At 40.7% G+C, this 24,915-nt stretch overlaps 1 protein-coding gene across 1 annotated transcript in view; it reads left to right on the top strand.

Annotated features, from left to right (window-relative positions):
* Positions 1-18,581, top strand: part of LOC310822367 (SH3 and PX domain-containing protein 2A-like) — a gene marked incomplete at its 5' end in the record, with an annotated part of 28,871 nt that extends 10,290 nt beyond the window's left edge. The window contains 7 exons of the mRNA XM_083694706.1: positions 7,974-8,087; positions 10,807-10,890; positions 12,908-13,025; positions 13,287-13,642; positions 13,840-13,889; positions 14,017-14,136; positions 14,940-18,581. Of these exons, the coding sequence (XP_083550832.1) occupies positions 7,974-8,087; positions 10,807-10,890; positions 12,908-13,025; positions 13,287-13,642; positions 13,840-13,889; positions 14,017-14,136; positions 14,940-16,940 (2,843 nt within the window). The 3' untranslated portion in view covers positions 16,941-18,581. The remainder of the gene's footprint in view (positions 1-7,973; positions 8,088-10,806; positions 10,891-12,907; positions 13,026-13,286; positions 13,643-13,839; positions 13,890-14,016; positions 14,137-14,939) is intronic.
* Positions 18,582-24,915: the final 6,334 nt, after the last annotated feature.

Below are 24,915 nucleotides of genomic sequence, written 5' to 3' on the forward strand. Positions count from 1 at the left end.
TTTCACTTTGGGTGTGAGTGAAACCCCATGCTACATAGAAGAGGCCTTCCTGAAGAGAAGTGGATTGGTGAAGGCTGCTTTGAAGTGCCTGTACCCACCCTCTCAGTTAACCCTGTTTATTTTCCCTCTTTGGTCCAGTTGGGTTTAATCACACTGCGTAGCCACTCTGAGGGTTGGCTTTCCTACACCTTACAGTCCTGTTGCCAGAGGCCTAATTTGAGGCCTATCCTCCATAATAACTATGAGCCTTAATGGATGATCTTGGTGACCATGTTTGGATGGTCCATCATTGACTTGATGATGGTCTACCATGCTTAAGACTGTACAGTGTAATATGGTTGTGATCACCTCAGTATGCTATTTGATTGTCTCTATGACACATTTTACTGGGCTTAACTCAGGCCAAATAACAGCATCACCACATTACTAAATGTATGAGCAGGACCTAGATACCTCCTGCACTGGAAGTAGGCTAAGCTGCAACGTGGGTGACATCATTCCTCAAACACTGGGCCAATGCTAACAAAGCCAGGTGTGCATAAAAGCTTTCAGAGCTCATTTAGTTTAGGATCCATTTCTAGCAGAATAAGTGTGCACCTTTTATTGACCTCTGACAGGTTGATCCCTGAATCAGAGACTTGGGTGGTAAACATGTTGGTTATAGGGTCTTTTATAAACTCATATACTGCTAAAAAAGGTCTCCACTACTTCTCTGTGTAATGGAAAAAGGTGCTGCAGGCTTTTATAGAGTATGGAGTTGTACATACTGTATATTATATTGCTATGAATCTATATATGTGTACATACAGTATTGTGGTAAAAAGGTACATGCCCACAGCAGGGTTGGGATGAATTAAAATCCTAACTTGTGATCCGTGTGGATAGCTCAAAGATTGTACATAATTTCTTGTACAGTAGGTAAGGGGTTATTCCATGATAGCATGACCATGGGTTAGAGTCATTGTAATGTAAAGAATTGCACTATAGGGTAGTGGAAACATTTCTTTACCTTGGATTAGATAACACTTTAACATGGCACTGAGTCATGTCATATACTGTAGGTAAGCTCAGCTTTCTGTGTTTTCCATGTCACTGTTCCAAGCCCAGTCTGTACTGTAGTTTCCATTGCACTGGTTTGATGATACTGCATTTGCATTTTGGCCTACTTTCACTTGGTATCACAGCTTATGATGATTTTTTCATGAGTGGATGTTCCCTATTATGTATTTCCAAAAATAGTATACATGGTAAATCAGCAGAGCTCAGTATGACACAGGAGGACAAAGTGAGACATGGATGTGCTAGGCTCAGACTTATTTCTTATTGAGAGATTTGTCAGGACTCATTAAAGACAATAGAAATATGCTGCCTAAGCCTAAATGTTCAATATATCTGTTTCTACAAAGTCTATCAAAAGCAGCGTTCCATGTATTTTATCACGTTTGTCCATTCAGCTTCCTTCTATTAGTTTGGTTGCATTGCCTCTATTTATCTATTTTTCATGACTTAGTTAGATCGGAGCTTGCCAGAGAGAGACCCTGGCAGGAGGAGAGAGGAGCGCAGGGAGAGAGACCCTGGCAGGAGGAGAGAGGAGAGAGAGAGAGACCCTGGCAGGAGGAGAGAGGAGAGAGAGAGAGACCCTGGCAGGAGGAGAGAGGAGAGAGAAGCACAGGGAATGAGTCAGAGGGAATATGGAAAAAGCCATTTCCTGCCAAAGTTAGCGGTTCAGAGAGGTTGGTTCATTATAATGGCTTAATGGATCCTCCAGGATGCCTCCTCAGTTTACAGTTAGAGAGATGCTAACCAGAGCTAAGCTAGCTAGTATAGCACCACAGATGCAACTGTTTCAACAGTTTTTTTAAGGACAGTGGATTTCAACTTTCCTATTTTGTCCTTATTGAGATAGTAAGAAGTAATTAGAGGGAGCTAGCAAACAGAGAGGGGAGACACAGGTATGAATGGGGCAATGAGTGGATCCAAACCTGCACTGTCAATGAGTGGATCCAAACCTGCGCTGTCAATGAGTGGATCCAAACCTGCGCTGTCAATGAGTGGATCCAAACCTGCGCTGTCAATGAATGGATCCAAACCTGCGCTGTCAAGGGGGTGATATGAAACCAGACCAGGGTGCATGTTGCGCCACACTCCAGAAATTTTACGAAAGCTGCTGATAATCAAATGTCTATAGGAAAGGTTAGGAATTTGTCAGCACCTGTTGTAGGTATTCACACCTCAAGGGCAGCACTAGGCTAGCCTTGCCCAGGCTAACCCAGATAATATCACCCTGAATCTCTTCTGGCTGGTGTGGGTTTACCTTGGTTCTGCTTCAGGTCTAGATCAGCTCTTTCTGAATTGTAATTTGCCAAATGAACTCCAAGAATTTCTGTCTGTGTCGGAGAGAAAGGGCAGCTCAGATCTTTCTGCCTCTCAGGCTTGCTGTACTGTAGCCTTTCACTTCAGAATGACTGTTAAAAGTTATATCACATTTTAAGGGGGTGGCAGGTGGGTTATAAGGGACTCAAGGTTGACTGCGTCTCATATGTTTCGTCTGTAGTGTCAGTGTGTAGAGCTCAGATTGTAGCAGGATTGTTAGCTTTAGACTGGTTGTCAACATTAGTTCTTGAAAGTCGTTTTGTATCATTTGTGTGTGTTTGCAACAGATCCCCCAAGGGTAATTGGCCCTGGTGTTTTATGAAAACTGGAAATGAGCGTATTGTATTTGTTATATTTCCCCCCTCTTTGATACTAGACACAGTGTTAATACATACAGAAGCTGGAAAGGAGTGGGGTTTTCCCCTGCAAGGCTTCACAGTGCTATCAGATAACTGCAGTTGTGCTGAGGCACAGCATTCCACACCATCTCAAGCCCAGAGAAATGCCTGCCATGCTAAAGCTAAGGTTATAATCTGCAGAATAAGTTACTGTACTATTTCACCGACTGACCCCATAACACAAGAAGATTGGTCAATGTCAACTGTTTGCTGCATAGTATCTGACAAATCTGATCGGATTTGTTTGCTGTGATACATGAGGCTTTAGTTCACCATAGCAATGTGTTGTTCACATGAAAACATGGTTAATTGGCATACATAGCAGAGTTGATTCCCCAGGATGTTGAGTTCAGGATGGTGTTGCTAATGACTTAGAGTTGGTAGCGCATTCAATGCTTAAATCACACACCATCATATATTTCCAACTCCAACATGTCATTGAAAATGTCAGATTTGTTTTAATACTGATTAAAAGTTGCTTAGATATGAACATTTAGAATAGTAACATCTAAAAGTCCCATTACTGTCAGAGCAGTGGATCTGTAGTTCATTATTGTAAAAAAGCAGATTTGTGTTTAACCTGTTAGTGTTCCCAGACAGCAGGCACTGGACATGGGAGACAGATAGCACTCAGGCCCTCTGCAATGGGTTCCTCTCCCTCCTCTCACAGAGAAATAACGTCAGGCAAATGGGGGTATGACTATAGCCCTATCATTTTAAGATCTGGGCCAAACATCTGTTGACTAGCTCTACTTTCTCCTTTCAGGAATATCCTCCCCCACAGCCAAATTACAACACACAGATGGCTTACATAGTCATCATTGTTTTTTATTATTCATTTTCTTTGTAAACCATACAAAAGAGAGTTTTTTTGTTATTGTTCTCTCAAGCTGTGTAAATGAGACTGATGTGGCATTTTGTTTAAAAGTTAGGTTAAGCCTTAAAATGGGTTAAAATACCTGGCAATTATTTATTTCAATACATCCAGTGTTTGTTCCTCTGGTTTTATGTTGAACATAAACTTGCACTGTACTGTACCATTGATTTTCTTGTCATGTTGTTTTTTGATGGGTTCCTTGTAGTACAAACAACAGTGTTGTCAAGGCAAACCATAGAGGGTTTTGCTGTGAAGTTGTGACATTTGTGGTTGGTGTTGGTGGTTACAAAGCTATTGTTTCGGTGGTGTAATAGAGACCGCCAACAGAGGTCTGTGGGTTCAACCACCAGCCTAAAAGAGAGAGCAATAGGCTCCTTAACACTGCTCTGTCTTAGAATAACAATATGTGTAAAGTACTGCATCTAGTCATTGAACAGTTTGCAATCGATGCTTCCTACAGTATAGCCCTGAAAAGCTAGTAGAAGGGAAGTACCATATCGAAGAGAAACATACAGTATGTGCTTTATCCATTATATCCTCAGCAGTGCAGATATGCAGATAGAAACACAGATGGATCAGAGTAACAGAGACACAGACATGGATTATATAGATAGATACGAGAGACATACGGTAGATAGACAGACACAGATAAAGATGCAGGTGTGGTCGTATTTCTCTCCACGCTCTCTATGCTTTAGGACTGACCCTGGTCCTGCTGGTCAGTGGATCAGATCACACACACACACACACACACACACACACACACACACACAGACACACACACACACACACATACACGCACGCCCGGCCGCACACACGCATGTATGCATGCACACAGGCACACACACACCCACACACCCACACACCCACCCACAAATTCCACTATTGTCCATTACCCCTTTCACCAGCTACATGACTAAGGTTTCAGCTTTTTATACCTTTTCATCCCAAAACATTTCTGGTAACTATTGGTTGTGATTCACCTTACATAACTACACTAATGTGTTTCTGCATAATGGAATTTAGCCAAAATGTCTTGTATTTGCTTTAAAAAAAAATTAAACCTTTTTGCTGATTAACACAAAGTAGGTCTTTGGGTACTATAGAAATCCATCTAATGAATGACAAGTGGCAGGTTCTGTCTGAAAAAAGTTCATGTTACAGGTTTGCACCTGTGTGATATAAACTTGACTTGGCCAGGAAATCAGCACTTGTGTAGTGGGCGTGTGTTTTAAAACAGACTTTTATTGCCTCTTTTGAGGTTGAGTGAACTCAGCCTAAGCACCTGTCATAGGGGAACTGGGTTGAGAAATACAGTCGATGCAGGCCTAGCCATCAATAACAGCGTACATTTACTCAAACTTCTTAAAGTGACAGTGTTTATTTTCTGTACTGTATATACAGACGTCTAGCAAAGTGTTTTCAATTACTGTAAGGTAACACATTCCTTCACCTTTGTCCCATATTTGCTTTGATTTCTACAGCTGCCAGTGTGCGAAGGGTGCAAATGGAATTTTTCCCTAATAGCAAGCCAATATGAATTTGAGAATTTGATATGAGGGGTTTTAAACTATTTCTGACTAGTGACAGAAACAGTTCACCATTGCCAAGGTAACAGATGCCAATGTGATGGTTATTGTCACCTGAATAGTTTATCTTGGTCCTTGCTGCAAACGTGGCTCCTCTGCAATTTGTCGACATCAACAAAATAATGCGAAATGAACTGCTAATGGTTTTTGCCTTTTTTTCCTACTTATTTTCTTCATACCAAAGTTGACCGAGAGGATGAAAGATTCATATGAAGATCCTCAAAGTTATTATGAACCTTATAAACTAAGTACTAAATTCAAAATCATTATAATGTGACTATTAGTGTCACAATACTGTGAAACACTTCAAATCACCACTATTTCCTATTACCAGAATTTGCATGCCAGTATATTGCACAAGCTTGCAACTCCCCAATAAACAAGTGGGATGAAAATATCTATATTTTAGGGACTTCCATCCTAAGTGCTGGAGACACGTTTTATTTCTTTGAGCTCTTAGTTCTGGGTATAATTTATTGGTGTGGGGTTTTTCTGAAGCCACAGCTCTGGTGTAAAGATTGAGCACATTACATGGCTTGTTAGGGCCTTGAGTCTGGGCCAACATGGAGTCGCAAGGCCAGAACTGAACAGCAAGGCGTTCTCTTTTGACCCACACAAACTCAATGTCAAGTAAAACTGCAGCTCAAGCATGTGTGGAGTATACTGACCTTTCAATTGGAAATTGTGCTTGTATATGATACAGTATATTAGATTGGGCATACATAGGTAAATAACTCTTCTTTCAGATTGATACCTCTGTCTGTTCTGTTTTTGAACCAACTTTACAACACATTAGCCAGCATCTCCCTACTGTACATGGGCACAATGTTTTGCAGTGAAACTTTTCTCTATACATTTGTACTGCATTGATCCAGGACCTTTGCAAACAATTATAGAATGTCTGCACCTCTGACATACTATACCCTGTTGTGTGTATTTGCTTGGAAACTTGTCTGAGAATTGTCATGTGATCATCTCCCTCTAATTGCTGTGGTTCTCATCATAAACCCCTGGTTAACCAAGAGGCCCTTAATTCAATTCAAATTCAGTTCAAATTCAAAAAACGTCATTGTCTATCACATAATAATTACAGAAAATTGCCTCAGGTTAGAGGCTCAAAAACAATTGCTATCTGTCTGCGGTTGATGAATCCTGATTGTGCAGACAGGAATTGCATCATAGATAATGACGTGATGACATGATGTCAAATGTTTGGTATGGTTGAGGAGGATGGTCCCTTAGGGTTCCATGATGAGGTTACACACTCCTATCAGACATGTGAAACTGTTCAGTTTAATTATAGCCTAACACACTGTGTGCTCTTTAGCCGTGCTACTCCTCCAATGCAATTCAGTGTAGAGCAATGTACTCTCATACTAGTTAATTTACAATTAATAACCTGATTGTCTATCTGAGTGTGTTTCTTATTTATACAGTACAGTATATACAAATGCGACTAGATATGTCATATTCTGTAGTTATTGTTGAGCTAAGTGCATACGTTTGACACTAGAGCTTCGAGCGGCAGACAATGAATGTGCATGGAACACTTACTCCACTCACATGTTCTTTAAGAGTTGTCAGCGGCCATATTGGATTCTGGTTACCACAACAAACAAAGAGTGCTTACGTGGAGCGGAGTGCCACATCAGAGAGGAGGTTTTCTGTCGCTTCAGCCTCCTGCAAAGTACAGCCGTGGCCCCTCAGGAGAGAGGTGATGGAGAGAAGGTGTTGAGTCACCTACGTGGCAGCGTGGCAGTGCTGGACTTGGCAGAGAGAAAGGCTTTTGGTTATGTGCTGTAGCCAGTAAAGCACTCAGAGCAGTGGCATGTGTATTGTTTCACTATGTGGGTGACCATGTGACTCAGAAATAGACTCGGATGTGCCCAAGTCATGCATTAAATGACTCATGAGGCAAACAAATTTACTTTACAATGTTTAAAAAAAGGAACCCAGTCGACAAACTAATGGTGTTGTATCCCAAGAATTTAAATCAAATCAAATAAGGAGTTAATGGAGGTTTCAGCTACTCTGCCAGTAATGTTCCACCCATCTTAATCATGATTGATACTGATAAGTCATCATCAGGGACAGCCAAAGCCAGGCAATCTTCCCAATGATATCATTGGCCTTAGTCATGTTCTGTAGACCCTTATTGGCCACAGATACAAGTCCATGTGTCTCCCTGCCACCTAATCATCCAAGAAAAACTGGTTCTAATCAGAGCTTGTAAAACATAATAGACATTATTCTTGAGATGGATGTAAAACACTCCTCAAATAATCATCTATCTGTTTGGAATATAAACCGTATTGAAATATTCTGTACTAGTCACATCGACAGTCCCCAATAAATTGTTCTATACTAAACTCAAGTTCATCTCATTCTCATTTCAGGCATTGCCTAATGTTGAGGAGTTGCTCAATATTTCCAATGAGGATTTTCTTTCTCCAATTGTCTGTACCTTGAGCCTTCCTTTCTCTTCCCTTACTTTACAACCTTACTACCATGCCATACCAGACCAAACCACATTTCACCACACCACACCACACCTGCCCACACATAAAGTATAGGCCTATAATACCATAGTACCATGATTTTCCTTATCATACCATACCCTTACCATACCATACAACACCATACATAACCTCACCTCGCCTCACTTTACCATGCTCTACATAACCTCACTTTGTCTTACAATACCTCTAATAACCCTGCTCTCTTTTATCCATCCAGGCTGGTGGTTCGTCAGCACAGCCGAGGAGCAGGGCTGGGTCCCTGCCACCTATTTGAACTCCCACAGTGGCACACGAGATGACCTGGAGCTGGGCGCCTCCCGGTCTGGGGAAGGTAAGACGTCCACGGCACACACGCATGCACACATACACACACACACACACACACACACACACACACACACACACACACACACACACACACACACACACACACACACACACACTCCCTTCCATCTCTGGAGGCCCAACCTAGACCCACCACCGTAAGACGCTAAGGTCTGACGCCCCAGCGGTGTGAACAACCCCCTCTGTGCTCCTGCCCCCGTAAGTACTCCCCTGAACAAGTCACAGATTCAGTCCTGGGTAAATACCTAGATGGAGGGTTGCCAAGGCAGAAGCCACAACGGTGGGCTGAGGTGCCCTGAGTGACGTACTGTACTGTAGCCTACACTACAGCACTGTGTAGATAGAGATGCCATGTAATGCAGTACTAGAAGAGGTGACCTCCTTGGAGTTTTGGAAAGTGAAGTGAACTACCGGTAATGAAAGAGATTTGTGTTTTGGTTAACAGTAAGGATTGAACCGGGTGGTTATTTTGTTAGAGACACTCTTGCAAGTGTAATCATGTCTGACGTTAATTATTCCAGCCCTGAGATAAAACATGTAATTTTATTTAGACTCTAAATTTTAGAGTATCACACTTGGAGAGTTTGATGAATGTTGGTCTGTAGAGTGTTTGTGTGCTTCTATAATTCTAGCATTATTGGATTCCAAAGCATTGACAAGAAACTAACCTTAATAAGAGAGTCACACTGTAGGCCTAAGGACGATGCTGACATAAAGATGGGATTGAGTCATGTAGTCATTTATTTTCCTTCCCCAGTGACATAGTCAGTGCGGGCGACAGAGTCATCGAGCTGCAGTTCAAGCTTGTCACAGTCCAGACACTCTCAATGTTTGCCTTTATGCATTGGCATTACACTCTCCACTCTCTTACACTCAGACATAAACAGAGTTCAAATATTATTTTATTTATTACTTATACCTTTGGAAAATATCACAACCTAATGTATTAAATCACTGTTTTACAGTAAACATGAAGCCATACCTGCAGGGGTTCTTTCATGTACTGTTAATGTTACTGTTAATACATATATACTGCTTATACTGCACTTCTTATACAGCTCATATGCTGCTTATACTGTTCATACTGCATTCTATATTTATTCTGCTAATAATGTTACTGTTAATACATATACTGCTTATACTGCACTACTTATACTTATACTGCACTACTTATACTGCTCATATACTGCACTACCTGTGTATATTGTTCACACTGCACTTTTCTGCTTTTTTTGCACTTCTGGTTAGACACTAACTGCATTTCGTTGTCTCTGTACTTGTACTCTGCACAATGACAATAAAGTTGAACCTAATCTAATAAACTTCTAATCTAATGTGCTGTAGTTTGGAGAGTGCAAAACTGTTAATCACAGAAATTATTTAGTTGCATCTTACAGTTCCAAACATTCAGATTTTCCAACACTCTGGCCAACACAGCATTTACTGTACTGCGTTTCTCCTCCCAAACAATGGGACCAATACTCCCTCTGGCATTGTATATCTCCTGACTAAAGGAGAGAGAAAACTGCACATACTGTAACATGCACTATATTTGGCTCACTAGTCCTATAGTTACACAGCATCTCAAAGGGATTTTTCCTCCCTAGGGCTGCATACACAATGCATTTCTATTTGTTGTACAAGTTGTTTTTAGGTAGGGACTGAAACAGTACTCTGTAAATGTTTCTGTAACTATGGTGGATGTGTAACCAGGCCAGCCCAGTACAGCTCAGCTCAGTTTGGCTCTGTAGTGTAATAAGGGTTGATATTGCTTTCAAAGCTGAATACGTACTGTAGACACTTCAATGCTTAGACAGTTACAATTGTGAACCTCTCCCCCTCACTGTCGAGTGTCGTCACATCATTGACTGGCACTTGGGAGTTTAACTCCTTGGGATGGTCGTATTTCGTACTTGGTTATTCTTTTTAAGTGGTTTGTATGATAGCTATTGAATCATTGCCTGTAGGCCTACAGTACAGTATATCATTCTCTGTGTCTACTTCCATTGTGGAATTAGGTAAGGGGACATTTAGTGGGCGAATAGGGGTCTTTAAAAACACAACTTTGTGGTTTCAGTTTTGTCATCCTGCTCCCAGTGTATCTCTCAAACTTTGAGTTCTGTATCGCCCATTTCTTAGATTGCGATGGGTGTTTTTGATTTTAGGCAGCGGAATTTTTCTCTTAAATTAGACACGTTATGTACAGTTAGCTCTCTGCCATTTATAGTGTTGGCACAAGGTGAAAGATCACTCTATAGGTCTTAATCATTCCCATCTCCTGGATTCTAACTAACAAAAACATGAACAATTGTTTAAGACCTGTTGTGGCACAGAAGTCGTGCCAGAGGAATTCAGCTGGTCTCTTAATTGGGATGGCATTCCCTAAAGCTGCCTTGTGTGTCCCAGATGCTCCTGGTTTTCCAGGATGGGAAAACCATGCTGACAATTACAAGCCACAGAGAATATAGCCTTGTTTTTACGTTTCCTGTGTAACATTCATTCACTAATCATCACACCGTCCTCCATGACCATGTGTTGTTGATGTTGTTTTTATGTCATCCATCTAACCAACTAATAATGGTCTTTGAGTTGGAGCCATGTTGTGTGTGATGTTTGCTGTGCTTGCCTTTCATGTTCCCATGTTTGTTTGTGTGTGTGTGTGTATGTTTACTTGTGTCTGTCTGGTCTCCATGTGTGTCTATCAGTCACTAAGAGGCGTAAGGCCCATCTGAAGAGACTGGACCGTAGGTGGACATTGGGGGGCGTGGTCAGCAGGCAACAGAGCCGAGGTGAACAGAGACGGGCCCGGCTCCTCCATTCATCTCTCAACCCTCTATCCTCTGCATTCCATTGTCCTGCCAGTTCCCTCTCCTGCCCTGTCTCTTCTCTTACCTTGTCCTGCTCCTAATGTCTACACTATTGTTTACTGTGTCACCCTCCAGTGAAATGCCATCAACTTGACTGACAGTCGGTAACTACTAACTTACATTTACTAAAAGTTTTTCCTCTCAGTGCTAAGGCAGATTTCAAACTGATTTTTTTGTTGTTTCCCAGTATCTGGACATCATTGAGCCTTTCAAATCAGTCTCAAAAACAAAGGTGAAGGCAGCAACATTTATTGCAGTTTTATATCATGAACCATTTAAGCGGCTTATTATAATAAACGTGCCATACCAATCTTTTCTGAATTACAGAAAAAGTTACCCTTTTATCTAAACCTGTGGAGTAATAGACGTTGGTAGGCCACATGTAATATTTTCCTACTTTTTGGGGCTTTTTATGAGCAAATGAAACATGTACATGGATGTACTTTTCTAAAGAGTGTGCTGAAAACCCAGACATTTATCAAGCTGTGGTGTTGAGAGCAACCAGGTCTGCTGATGGACGTGGCCAATAAAGACTTTTATTCATCTCTTAGTTGGAGAAGAGACTAAAAAGTGAAGTGTTTGTGCTTTTACACGTTCCTCTCTCCTGGTCCAAGTTCTTTTTGACTGGGGATGCAGTTGGACCTCTGACAGTGGAGTGTGGATAGGGCTATTTGAGTCCAGCCGAAGGATTGTGCTTGGCAAACCTGTCCCTTAAATGAACGTCCTTTGGATTAGAAAAAAGCTTTTTCCACTGCAGGAACTAAATCCTAAATCTTGCTGTGACAAAAAAGAGGGGAAATAAACGCTGACTGCAGGAAAATAGTTTATAAAAGTTATGCAGGCGATGCATGTTGTGGTTAACATAATATCTGATTCAGAGTTTCCCCCGCAGTTGAGTTTGGGCTTAGGGAAGTGGAGGGAAACATAAGGAACAGGTTTGCTCCTGCAGCGACTCTTCTACCAGCCCTTAAAATAGAGAGACCGGAAGTCCCAGAGGTCTTTGGAGGAGAGGAAGGGGTAGGGATTCAGGAAATGTAATTTTCTGTTCTATGAACACATGGCTGTACAGTGCATTGGCCTATTTATAGTATTTGCAAGTAAGAGGATTGTCTACCTATTCAGGGGTATAGCCTACTGTATATCCCCTCTCAATAGGGGCTGAGGAAAGAGAGATTTATGAGATTGGAATCCAATAATTCCTGAAGTATTCAAATGAACTTAGCATGCAGACAGGACATGCCTACTCCTCTCTGTACTATGGTAGGCAACCCTCTCCTCCTCCTCCTCCTCCCACTCCTCCCCCTGAATGTGTTTTATGGTGTGATGAGACGTCTGCTCTGTAATAACAGGACGTACTGACTCTGAGCGTGCCCTCTGGCCTTCTGGGAAGTCATGAATCAAGATGGCATCTCTGTTCTCTATCATGTGCTGAGATCTCAGGGTTGACCTCCATAATGTCACCAGTCCATTCTATGTCCTTAGGATTTTTTCCCAATGTGATTTATTTTGAGGAGTACAGAAGTTCTGAATTTACTGTCTTCTCCCATATATGTACACCTTATCAACTTTGATCAACTTTCATGACATCAAATTAAGGTAATTGTCAGTTGATGCAGGTTTTTATGTAGTGAATGACATGATTATATTATGACTTAATTTTGAGGCCTTTGATACCGTAGCAAACCATACTGTATTCTTGTGGGAATCACTTCAGGAAAAGACACACAGAGAGGTGTCATCAACTACAGAGCTGTGTGGACCTTCCTTTCTTTGTTTCTCTTTCCCTGAAGTTGCATTGCCTTTATTCCTATTACCTACCTCCTATAAAACATGTTGACATGATTTTTTCATTTCTATTAATAATGTCTTGTTATTGAATTGTGGTAATATTGAATCTGAACGCGAGTCTCTGTTTTTCCACGCCCCTCTGTCCCGCCAGAGGAGAAGTATGTCACGGTACAGCCCTACACCAGTGAAGGTAAGGATGAGATCGCCTTTGAGAAAGGGGCCATCGTAGAGGTCATCCAGAAGAACCTAGAGGGCTGGTGGTTCATTAGGTAAGGACCTGGTGTCTCTGATATCAATGTGATACAAATAGAACAAACTAATCTTACATTTTATAAGCATATGCAGTATGTGCCTTTTTTTGTGCATATACTGTATGTGCATACTTGGGCTTCAAGAGTGTGTGGTCACAGCTCACGAGGACCCAAATGATCAAGACACTCACTGTCTTTCATGGCTCTTCTTGGCTTCTCATCTCATCTCTGTCTCTCTCTCTTTCTCTCTCTCTCTCTCTCCCTCTCTCTCCCTCCTAGGTACCAAAATAAGGAGGGCTGGGCTCCAGCCTCCTACCTGAAGAAGGTGAAGGATGACCTCTCCCCCCGTAAGAAGACAGTAGTGACAGGGCCTGTGGAGATCATTGGCAACATCATGGAGATCAGCAACCTCCTCAACAAGAAGGCTCTGAGTGAGAAGGATGTACAAGTGGACGGACACCCCCAGCCTGAGGAGAGCCCCATGATCAAGGAGAGCCCCATGATCAAGAGGCAGATTAGCCTCCCCATACCCTGCACCGACTACAGCTCTGGCGCCGCTCTGCTGGAGGGAAAGGGCAAAGCAGAGCCCCCCTCTCCAGCCATAGCCCGTATCGCTCCCCATAGAGTTGAGATTGGTAAGAGTTGTTACTGTGAGAGGTCATTTGATAGTACAATGGTTCATTACGGTACAGATGGAGGTTTGTGAGGTGTACATTTATGGAATTTATCATTATAACGCTATATTGGCCCTTGACATATGTACTTGATTGAATTGCAAAAATGTGCTGTATCATGTTGTCCAATATAATTGTAATCTCACTCTTATATTTAGGCTCCCCAATCCTCAGGCAAAAACCTCCTCCTCGAAGAGATGCAACTCTGGTCAGTGTACAATGAGTCCTTAGTTTGAGTTTAACTATGCAATAGATATTTGTTTGTTATTTTTGGTTTTATTTAACAGTATCAACTCTACAGTATTCATGATACTGCAACATTTTTTCCATCCCAGGGATTTCACATGCCCTCCCCACCAGAGCCCCCTACAGTTGAAGCTGAGTACTACACCATTGCAGAGTTCCAGTCCTGCATATCAGATGGGATCAGTTTTAATGGAGGGCAGAAAGCTGACGTAAGCTTTCAATGCTTTACATTAAAGTTGCTCTTACTGTGTAGTTACAGTGTAACTACTCTAGTAACAACATGTTACAGTGTAACTACTCTAGTAACAACATGTTACAGTGTAACTACTCTAGTAACAACATGCTTTTGCTTTGTAATTGCCAAGTAATGGAGTTGAGTATCGGTCCTTATTCCATGTGTGACACAAACTGATCTTTGTGACAGCAAGTTAATACAATGTTTTTACTAACTAATTTCAGTGTTATTAGTAATAACAATGTTTGATAAAAGTTTGCACACCTTAGTTTGCTCCAAGTGCTCAAAGTAAATAAGTAAACTTTGAAAAGGAAAAAAATCGAGCACACTGGCTTTCTTGCTACTTCACATTTATATCTGAAAGAATAAGTAATAACACTAAAATCAGTCAGTAATAACATATTTTACAAGCATTGTCATTGGGCAAGAGGGGTTTGAAGCAATTAAGTAACAGCTATGATGCGTTTTACCTGTTTACCGTAAGTTGCAGTAATCCTTACGCAAACACTTTTATCACTTTACTGTGTAACAGTGATCGTTTTGAGAACTGTATTACTGAGTGCAGGGCAGAAACCACTACAATTTTTCACAAAATAAATACTTTTAATAATTAACAATTTAATAATTGTTTTCTTGTCACAATTCTCAGTTTTGTTTTGTAACAATTCTCAGTTTTGTTTTGGGCTAATTGTCATTATTGAATAAATGTTCCAACCTTTTAGATTTTGAGGCTCATGATGTCTCTCTGTTTCTCTCTATCTCTATCCTCTCCTTTAGGTCATTGAGAAGAACTCAGGAGGCTGGTGGTATGTCCAGATTGGGGAGAAGGAGGGCTGGGCTCCCTGCTCTTACATTGATAAACGAAAGAAGCCCAACCTCAACCGTCGAACCAGTACTCTGAGCCGCCCCAAAGTTCCACCTCCGGCCCCGCCAGTAAAGAAGCAGGACTCAGAGGAAGCTGCGCCCCCCAGCAACCCCGGGTCCGAGGCCCCAGAGTCTCCTGGGTCCCCTGGGAAGCCTGTGTATGAGGAGCCGGAATACGACATTCCCGCCATTGGAGACCTAGACCTGGAGTCAGAGTTTGAGTTCCTGAGGGGAGACGGCTCCTCTGTGGATGGGAAGAATGAGGACGCATGCTCCTGGGAGAAGAGCTCTCATCCGTCCTCCAAGCCCTCTCCTGCCTCCTCTCTCCACAGCGCCTCCTTCAAGATGGGCTGTGTTGAGTCCTCTGAATATGTAGCCCAGGAGGAGGAGGAGGGGGAGGTAGAGGAGGAGTGTATCTATGAGAACGACAACTTCAGGTCTTACAGAGGGACTCCCGATACACAGTCCAGTGGAGACTCTGACTCCCCTAAGACAAGTGCCCAGGTTGAAACCACCAGGGCTGCAAACTCACACTCCACGTCGAGGGGAAAGAGATTGGTGAAGAAGAACCAGCTGTTCCTTAATGTGAGCCAGTCTCCAACCAAGGCAGAGGTAGGGCCGTCCAGCCCCAAAACCACCTCCACAGAATCCACCTCAGACCTCTCAAACCAGTCTAGACCCAAGAAGGATAAAGCAGACGACAAGATGGACTCCAATAAGTCCTCCACCAAACCTAAACCCATAGTCAGGCCGAAGCCCCAGCTGGCTAAAGCTTCCAGTGCAGAGAAGATGGACATCAGTACTCTGAGGAGACAACTGAGGCCTACAGGGCAGCTGAAGAATGGCACCAAGGCCTCTTCCAGAGGAGGGGAGGACTCAGAGACTGCTTCCATCATCTCCTCAGAGGACTCGGTCTCCTCCCACAGCACCTCTGACCTTTCCTCCATCTACTCTAAAGGCAGCCGTGGGGGGGATTCTGAGGACCTAGAGGGCTGTAGTCTCTACCGCACCACCGATGCCTATGAGAGGCTGCAGGACTCTGAGCTGAGCTTCCCTGCAGGGGTGGAGGTGGAAGTTCTGGAGAAGCAGGAGAGCGGCTGGTGGTATGTGCGCTGGGGCCAAACAGAGGGCTGGGCGCCTACCTTCTACCTGGAGCCTGTCAGGCAGACCACTGGCAGGGACGATGCAGCCGGGTCTGAGTCCGACGGGACCCCAACTAAAGCGGGCAGCCTGAGCAAGTCCAACAGCCTGGAGAAGAACGAACAGAGGGTCCAAGCCCTGAACGACATCAACCAGAACCTGAAGAGCAGGATCACCCCACCCATCCCCTCCAAGCCTCCGGGAGGCCTCTCCAAACCCATGGGTCTTTTCAACTGCTCTCTGAAGCAGAAAAATTGTCCTAAACAGCAGCAGGTGGTCCGACCTCAGTCTGTCTTCATATCAGCACCCATCATGGATGCACCGAGCCTGGTTGGATCCCTGCAGAGGAACGAGTCGCTCAACTCCACAGACCACCCACGCTCCTGCCCCTCTGTGCGCCGTAATGCCTCCTTTGGCACGGCGCCGCGAGCCCCGGCGCCAAATAGTAACGCACCGATGTCCAATAGCAACAGATCAGGTACGGGCAGCGCAGAGTCCCTAAGCCGTGGTTCTGCTCAGAGGTGCGGTCTCCCCGTTTCCACAACAAAACCCAAACCCATTGAGAAACCCCACATCATTCACAACAACCTCAGAGAGTTGTATGTTTCCATAGCAGATTACCATGGTGATGAGGAGACCATGGGGTTCCCTGAGGGAACGAGTCTCGAGGTTCTAGAGAGGAACCCCAACGGATGGTGGTACTGCCAGGTTCTGGACAGTGGTAGACCCAGGAAAGGGTGGGTTCCCTCAAATTACTTAGAGAGAAAGAACTAGTACTGTGCTAACGTTCAGTGCATTGATCAATGATCAGAGAGAATGGGAAGAGTGTGAATTGAAAGAGGACACTTTTCTTTTTTTATAAAAAGAAGGACAAAAGTCAAGAGGAAAGAAAGGTAATACATCAATGTGTGATTTTCATAAAGGATTTTATCATGAACTGATGCTTTTGACCATGTTTGATTACAAAAGCAGCAAAAGAGTTCCATACCAGTAAATTCAAATGAAGAATTCAGCAAATATGTTTCATTTGATACAACAACCTGAAACATACTTCTTTGTTGGAATCAATTCTGGGACTTGGTGAGTACCAATGAGTGGTGCTACAGTATATCACTGCTAATGGCCATTTAACATTGACAGTGTTAAAAATAAGTTAACCAGTCCAAATATTTTACTCTTTGAAGTTTCATATGATTATCTCCTTTTAAGGCTTTTTGCATGTTTAAAATGTTGCTACAATGCCTTGGACATGTTATACACACAGGCCTACATTTTCCTTTAATGCTTTGTATGTTGAAAAAGAGCTTCTTGTAACTTGTAAAATGTCATCTGTATAATGTATTTTGCATGTTATTAAGTCTTGATCTAAAGCTTAATATTTTACCTTGTTTCATAAAACCTTTTTTGTATTTTTACATCAACTTGTTTGGTAAATAATTATATGTGTTGTCAGTCAGCTTGTTACTATAAGTCATTTGAAATGTATTATTGTCATCGTTCTGAATGATTTCCCTAATGACCCTACAGTTTGTACTGTCTCTCATGTCTTTGACATGTAATGTATTTCCCACCTCCTCATAGAAGCGATCCCATTCTGTTCTTGTTAAAACGGTAAGCATGGATTGGGCTATTTTTATACTCTCTTGAATCTCTTCCCTCTTTTTGTTAATTTTTGAAATTTCGTATCACTTGTTACATTTTCCTTTCCCCTGGCTTCAATGACCAATTATATTTATTTAGAAGCAAATAAAAGATTAATACCAGAAGGTAAAGATTTGTTTAGTGCTTTTGAATAAGTTTGCAGACCGTTTTCATCATATGCACTCAAACTTTCACTGTGTCCAGGTTGTAAAAAGGTTGTATTGTATTAGAAATTAGCTGCACATGCACTTCCATTTATCCCTTGTTTTGATAGCAAATGAGGGAATTGATGACAGGAAACAAAATAAATGACAGGAAGAGGATATGCAACTGAGGCAATGCAATGGCCTTGAAAACCATCTCATCTCATCTTCACTTGAACTTCCCTAAACATTAATTCTTAAGGGGAATACAATATTCCCTCTGGTACTGAAAACTGAATTCAATATTGGCATTTTAATCTGTAGGTCATTTTACATGACATTTGTAAAGTTGTTAGCCTTAGCATACAAAATACAATTAATCTTTATAGAACTGGAATGCTTATTGTTGGTATTCAAGACTGCTGAAATGTGTTTCTAATGAGTGGTCTCTGCATTGTTAACACATGGCCTTTAAAATTTCTGCTGGACAGTATATTTTACATTAGCTCTAGGACCTGCTACATTGCAGAAAAGTTATTTATGATGACTGGTATAGAAAATCTTTGTTTTGTGATAATTTGTGAACAATAATGATGAATCAAGTGCCTATTCTTTCTGAATAAATGCTTAATTCCTTTCAAAAGTGCAGTCTTATATTATAGTATATTAGAAAATGACTCATTCTTATTTCTGCTGTATGTTTCACATATGGGACATCTCAATATTGATACAAGATGCCTTCATATTTTTAAAGTGTTTATTCATGGTAAAGATGAAATATGTCTTACTGTGCTAGAAATGATAATCTATTGATCATCCAGATGTATGGAAGCCAAGAGAGACTTCTACTAGAATCTGCTCAAGACCACCCTCTTGTGATGCATGTGTGTTACTACATCATCACTGTTCGTATTCATGTTAATTAAGTTGGCGGTAATGTGAGCGCTTACTAGTGGAGGATGGTGGAGGTAGAAATCAGAGGATGAGCTAATTGTAATGCATGTAATGGAATGAGGAATGGTATCAAACGCATGTGCAATACAACTACCTATTTAGAGAAGAAGCTATTATAAACCTTTCTCCATTGAATCAAGTGCCAAGAATGGAACAACAATTATGCTTTACCTTTGTAGACTTACAGTTGTCAAATATGGTATATTTTAAAGCACATCAAAATTGCATTTATTTATATCACAGACATTGATGCTCTTCTGATATTCAGAATCAAGACCAGTCTCATCTCTCCTTTTTTTAATTGTGAATAGTCATATACATCCAACTAGTAGTGGTAATCATTGTCAAATTGTGTTTACTATTTATCTTTCTGTCACTATTCTGGCCTTTCTATCCAATAACTGAGATGATATGTCATTCTTACATGTGGTTTCATTAATTCTGCTGAAAGATATAGTAGTTAATTTCATTTGAAGTTCAAACATGACCCTGCACATTTAGGATTGACTTTCTTACAGTAATAGAATGGCAATAAACTCACTTTGGTTGACTGATTTACACAGTAGTGTGTGTTCCCATTGGAGGTCCCTACTGTATGGCAGACAGTATGGCATGCTGATGTAACAATATTAACAACTTGGGGGCTTTTCTGCACAAAATTTGCAGATGTGAAATATGTTCTTCCCTTGGGCCAATGCTTCCACTGAGAACCTCAGACTAGGCTCCCCAGTTTAGCAGTGATTTATGGCTGTCTGTCTGTCTGTCTAATCTGTTAAGTGTGTGTGTGTGTGTGTGTGTGTGTGTGTGTGTGTGTGTGTGTGTGTGTGCGTGCGTGCACGTGCATGCACTGACTCGTGTGTGTGTGTGGCCACAACTGAATTCACAGTGAAATGTACACATTTTTCCAAGAGTTAGATTTAGAGTGTCTGAGTATACTGTGTGATGGGCCAATGGTATGAGTGTATGCAAAGGATGTGTGTGTAATTGCAGATGTGGCATTATAAGGAAAAAGTTGTGTTTATTGTATGAAGAGAAAATGTATACTGTAAATGTATACTGCACAGCCAATGTAGGTGAGGAAGGAAAGAAGAAAGAGTACATGTTAATGGCCATGGCAAATTCTGAAAACGCAATCTCAAACTCTCCTATAAATACCAAAACCAACCAAGGTCAGATAATTGTTGTCTCTTTGTTCTGAGTTGTATGAAGTATGAAGACAGCCATATCTTTAGGTAGTAGTGCTTATTTACCTAAAGTGAAACCACATGTTTCAGAGAACAGAAATGAAAGTAAGTTTGACTTCATTGTGTCATCCTCAATGGTTTTATTAATACAAAGATATGTGTGTGTGTTCAAATAGTCAAATTCCTCAAATGTCCTGTTACTGGTTTGTATTGTAAAGTCAAGGTCAAATTGGATGTGCAGGGGCCAAAGCCCAATACAGAAAACATTTTTTTTTAAAAAGCCACCATCTTTCAAAAAGTAATAAGTATTTTTTTCTTTTTCTATAACAACAGAAAATGATTTGTTTTGCCCAAAAAAGATTTTACAATTGACACATGTTAATAGTTTATAAGATAAAAACCAATGAGAGCAAAACAAGCCCTAAATGGGGTCCAAGGGCCCTCAATAGGGCCCAAGATTTCACATACCCCAAATCTTTAAAATCACTTGAAAAATATTTTTATGACATATATATTTATTTATTTTACATCCTCAAAGTACCACCTGGAGTCTGGCAAGACCCCTGCTGGTAGTTTGAGAGTTAACGTCTTGCGATTTAAACTGTGTATATGTGGTGTTAATAATAACATTGTTTTTCCTCTGTTGACAATAAATGTTTCATGGCTATGGATCTCATGGCGTCTGTTTTAGCATTGCATGAAAGTACATGACTCATCCTGTCAGAAATACATCCAGGGTACTATATTACACAGCAGGGGTACAGTAGAACATGTGCCACACTCAGTCCCACAGAGACTACCACTCAGTTTTCAACATTCTTCCTGTGTTGGAAACTCCCTACAATAAAGACTTGCCTGAACCTTGCTTAGTGTTACAGTTGTCCTCAGGGTGGCAGTATAAGCACCCCAGAACAGCTTGGTCTAAACTTCACTGTAGTGACTACTTAATCTCTATATTGAGAGTAGGCTAGCCTGTACTGGTGATTTAGGTCAGGAATTTAGAAATGTAGATATTAGTTACTTTTGAAGTGAGACTGATCAATGTGTTTTTTGTTGGATAACAGTAGCTTCACATACATACTGTACATCAATAGAAATATACTTGTGTAGACTACTGTAGGCCTACCTCCTTGGAAAGAGTCCTTTCAACTCTAGGACCTCTTCACTGAACCACAGGCACTCTACCTCGGTGAGTGTTTGTTATGGTTTGATAGTAAACCAATTCAATATGATATTATAATGCCCATTCAACCCCATTTCCTTCAACAACAACTGTTAACTTAAAAAGAGATGTCAAGAATACACTTCAAATATCTCCTACACCTCTTAATCAGCAGTTTGAACGAAGCCGAGGTTCACTGAGAGGTCTGAGTGGAAAGTCTGTGTGTACATATCAGTGAGACTGTATTAGTGTCATTTTTACACACCAAGGCTGTGTATCTCCCCCCACTTCTGAGAAATGTTGGCAATGAGCAATGACCACCGCTGCCTGTTTCATGTCCAGCCGTCAGAGCCTGTATCAATGCGTTTTGGCCTGTAGTATAAAACACTTCATGTTATCCAGCCGCAGCCTAGCTGGTTAGCTAGGTAGTAAATAACAGATGATGTTCACCTTGGCCAGGTCTACATGCCTCTGCTCTAAACAGTCTCTGTGTGAGTTATAGCTGTTTACTATAGCACCCTAGATTTGTTTTTCCCATGCAGAGATGAATACTACTGTGTAGAGTGAGCCTGTTGAGTATTAAGCATGTGAAATACAGTGCCTTGCATAAGTAATGGAAAAGTCAAGCATTTTGTCTTCTTTTGGTTCTATACTCCAAAAGTTTGAATTTGAAATCGAACAATTACTATGAGGTTAAAGTTGAGATTATCAGCTTTTATTTGAGGGTATTTGTGTACATATTGGTTTCACCATTTAGAAATAAACACTTTTTATACATTCAGGGCCTAGCATAGCTTCACTATCCTAGAACATACGCAGGGCACTGTGTTTCTGTATAGAGTGTTCTTGGAGCATTTTCTTGATTGTTTTATATTGAAAAGCAAGAGCAAGTTCAACACATAACATAGAGTCAAGACCTCCGATTTGATCAGCATTTACAGAACCAACACTCTGATATGGTTATGTTGCATCTCTTTGTAGAGCACTGTAATGCTGTCATCTCTAAATGGCAGTCATGATTCTGCAGTCACGACTCACAAACTGAGGAGGCTGGATACCAATTCATCAGTCCTGCAGGCCTTCTACCAGTGCTTCATAGAGTCCATAATAACACTCACCACAACATCCTGGTTTGGTTCTCTCACCATCATAAGCTAGAGTCGGCTGGAGAAAATGGTGACAGTGAGTGGCAGGAGAGCAGTGAAGCCTCAAACCTCACAGATTGGGTCCACAACAGGAGCAAGGGTATAATATTAGACCGAACCTATCCACTTTTTGACCAGTACACCTTCCTACCATCAAGTTGGAGGATACAGTCTCTGCCCATGAGGACCAAGAGAGGTCTCTATAAGGCTAGTGAATGAGAAGGGCAGCATTGTTACCATTTAGGCCTACAGTATGCACTTCATTGTAGTTGGTTGATGTAAATGTAATTATCTATGTATTTTGTATATTGTAATATACTCTAGTGTTTTTTGTTTATGTGCTTATACTGCATTTGCTGATTATTATTCCCTGTATGTGTCTGACACCACAAAAGTAATACATGAAATAAAGTAATTCTAATCTAATCTAATCTAATCTAATCTAATAGTATCTAGTTTGTCTACTTGCTGACCAGCCAACCTAAATCACTGCAACAGTAATAACCATGACTAGTCAGTTGTCAACTGACAGAACTAGTTATGACGACTTATGTTTAAGCTTATGACATGACGGCTTATGTTAAGTTTATGACATTGTAGGTAAATATAGGGTTTCATTCCAAAATGCTATATCCATTTGCAAAATGTTTTGGATATGTATCATTACACGTCAAAATCAAGATTGATTACAACTACAAGAATATGATTAATATGTTAGCAAATAACTTGTCATAGCTTAACCTTTCAAATGTATCATAAAGGATTTTTATGTCATGACAGCAATCATTTTATAGAAGAGCAAGTACATTTTTGGAAATGGTGGATAAAGTGTTTTGCTACAAAATTCTTTCTTTCTTATTATTATTATTTAGGAAGAAAGTAGTTCCAAGCAGAGTATATAGTTTTAAACACCTCTTAAAACTTTATTGAAAGTCACGTCCATATGACTCACACAGTGAACATCATTTTGCAATTCAAAAACTCATATCAAATACAACTGATGGCCATTTTTGACAAATGATAAGAAATCAAAAAGAAGACAATGACCTGAATTAAGCTTTAAAAGCACAACAACCTCTAGCCTGTCTTATATTTGGTCCCATGTTATGTTTAGGCTTATACTGTAGGTAACAAGTACAAATTAAAAGGATGGAGGGATTTTCAGTATAATGCCACTTTGCATGTCAGCACCACAACACATGTTGCAATGACACCTTGCGTGAACTCAAAGTGGGAGAAGAACTACAACTAATAAAGGAATAACATGGGCGTTAAGATATGATGTTATTGACTACTTATCCCCTTCTGTTCACTGTATATAATACGATAATATTAACCTCTTTCAGTGACAGATAAAAAGTAATTTGCAAAGAGGTGATGTCCTTCCAATCCCGAAGGAGAGGCTTGACTTCTTTTCTCCTTTTGTATCTTTTTACCTCAGTGGTAAAATCACATAATTAACAAAACCTTTACACATTACATCTGACATCAAAAACACAGTGATAATTCATTATAATAAAATAAATAATTATCATATTGTACAGCAAATTATTATCATCATAATTATCATCATGATCATCATTCCTTTTCTCCGTCAAAATGTCTCAGAATTTCTTGTCTCTGCCTGGACTAATTTGGTCAGAAGAACTGAACCAGTAGAAAAGTGAAGGTGTACCACTTCTTGAGTAATAAAATTCCAGTATTAAGCAACACAGTGACTGAGGGGGCTGGAGTTATTCAGACAGTTTATATCAACAGCACTGCATAACTTCATCCAGTGATATTAAGCATGCTAAAATGTTGGCTGTAAAATTAAACATCATCATTTTGCATCAATAGATGGGGTGTGTGTTTAGGCCAAAGCCTTTATAATAAGCTTCTGAGATCAAACCCATTAGACTACAGTAAATTGGAATATACAGTATACTGAATGCACCTGAATTAATATCTATCCATCTGACTGTCTGAACATTCTTTTCCACAGCGCTGCAAATGGCAAATGTCCGAACTCCTGTCTAAAAGGCACACACGAATACATACTCTCATATACTGTAATTGTCAAACTAATGTAGTTCTTTCAATCAGTTCCTGATAATATAATGATGAAATGACCAATTTTGACACCATGAACCAAAACACTATTCAAGATATTCAAAATAAGTTTTGAAAGGTTGTTTTTTCCTGTGATCACCTGTAATATTCTGTATTACTGTAATATGAAAATGTCCTCTTAAACATTTGCTTAAAAGACAGAAAGCAGCAGTCACTATAGAAACGCAGGACTAAAGCTCACATACTTTGCAACAATACCAAGCTAGCTAGATCACACTGCACAAGGGTTTTCTCATGAAACTGATATCCCATCCTCATCTTTCCTTTACTATACCAATATTGATGGACATCATTTACAAGTTACAACTAAGCAAAGAAATAAGTTATGTTTAATACACCTCAATGAACACATTGTCATAACTGACCTACTTTATTTGGGTGCTTCTTCCCCATGAACCCATAAAATAA

The sequence above is a fragment of the Argentina silus genome, assembly GCF_951799395.1.
Source record: "Argentina silus genome assembly, chromosome: X".
NCBI classification, from domain to species: Eukaryota; Metazoa; Chordata; class Actinopteri; order Argentiniformes; family Argentinidae; genus Argentina; species Argentina silus.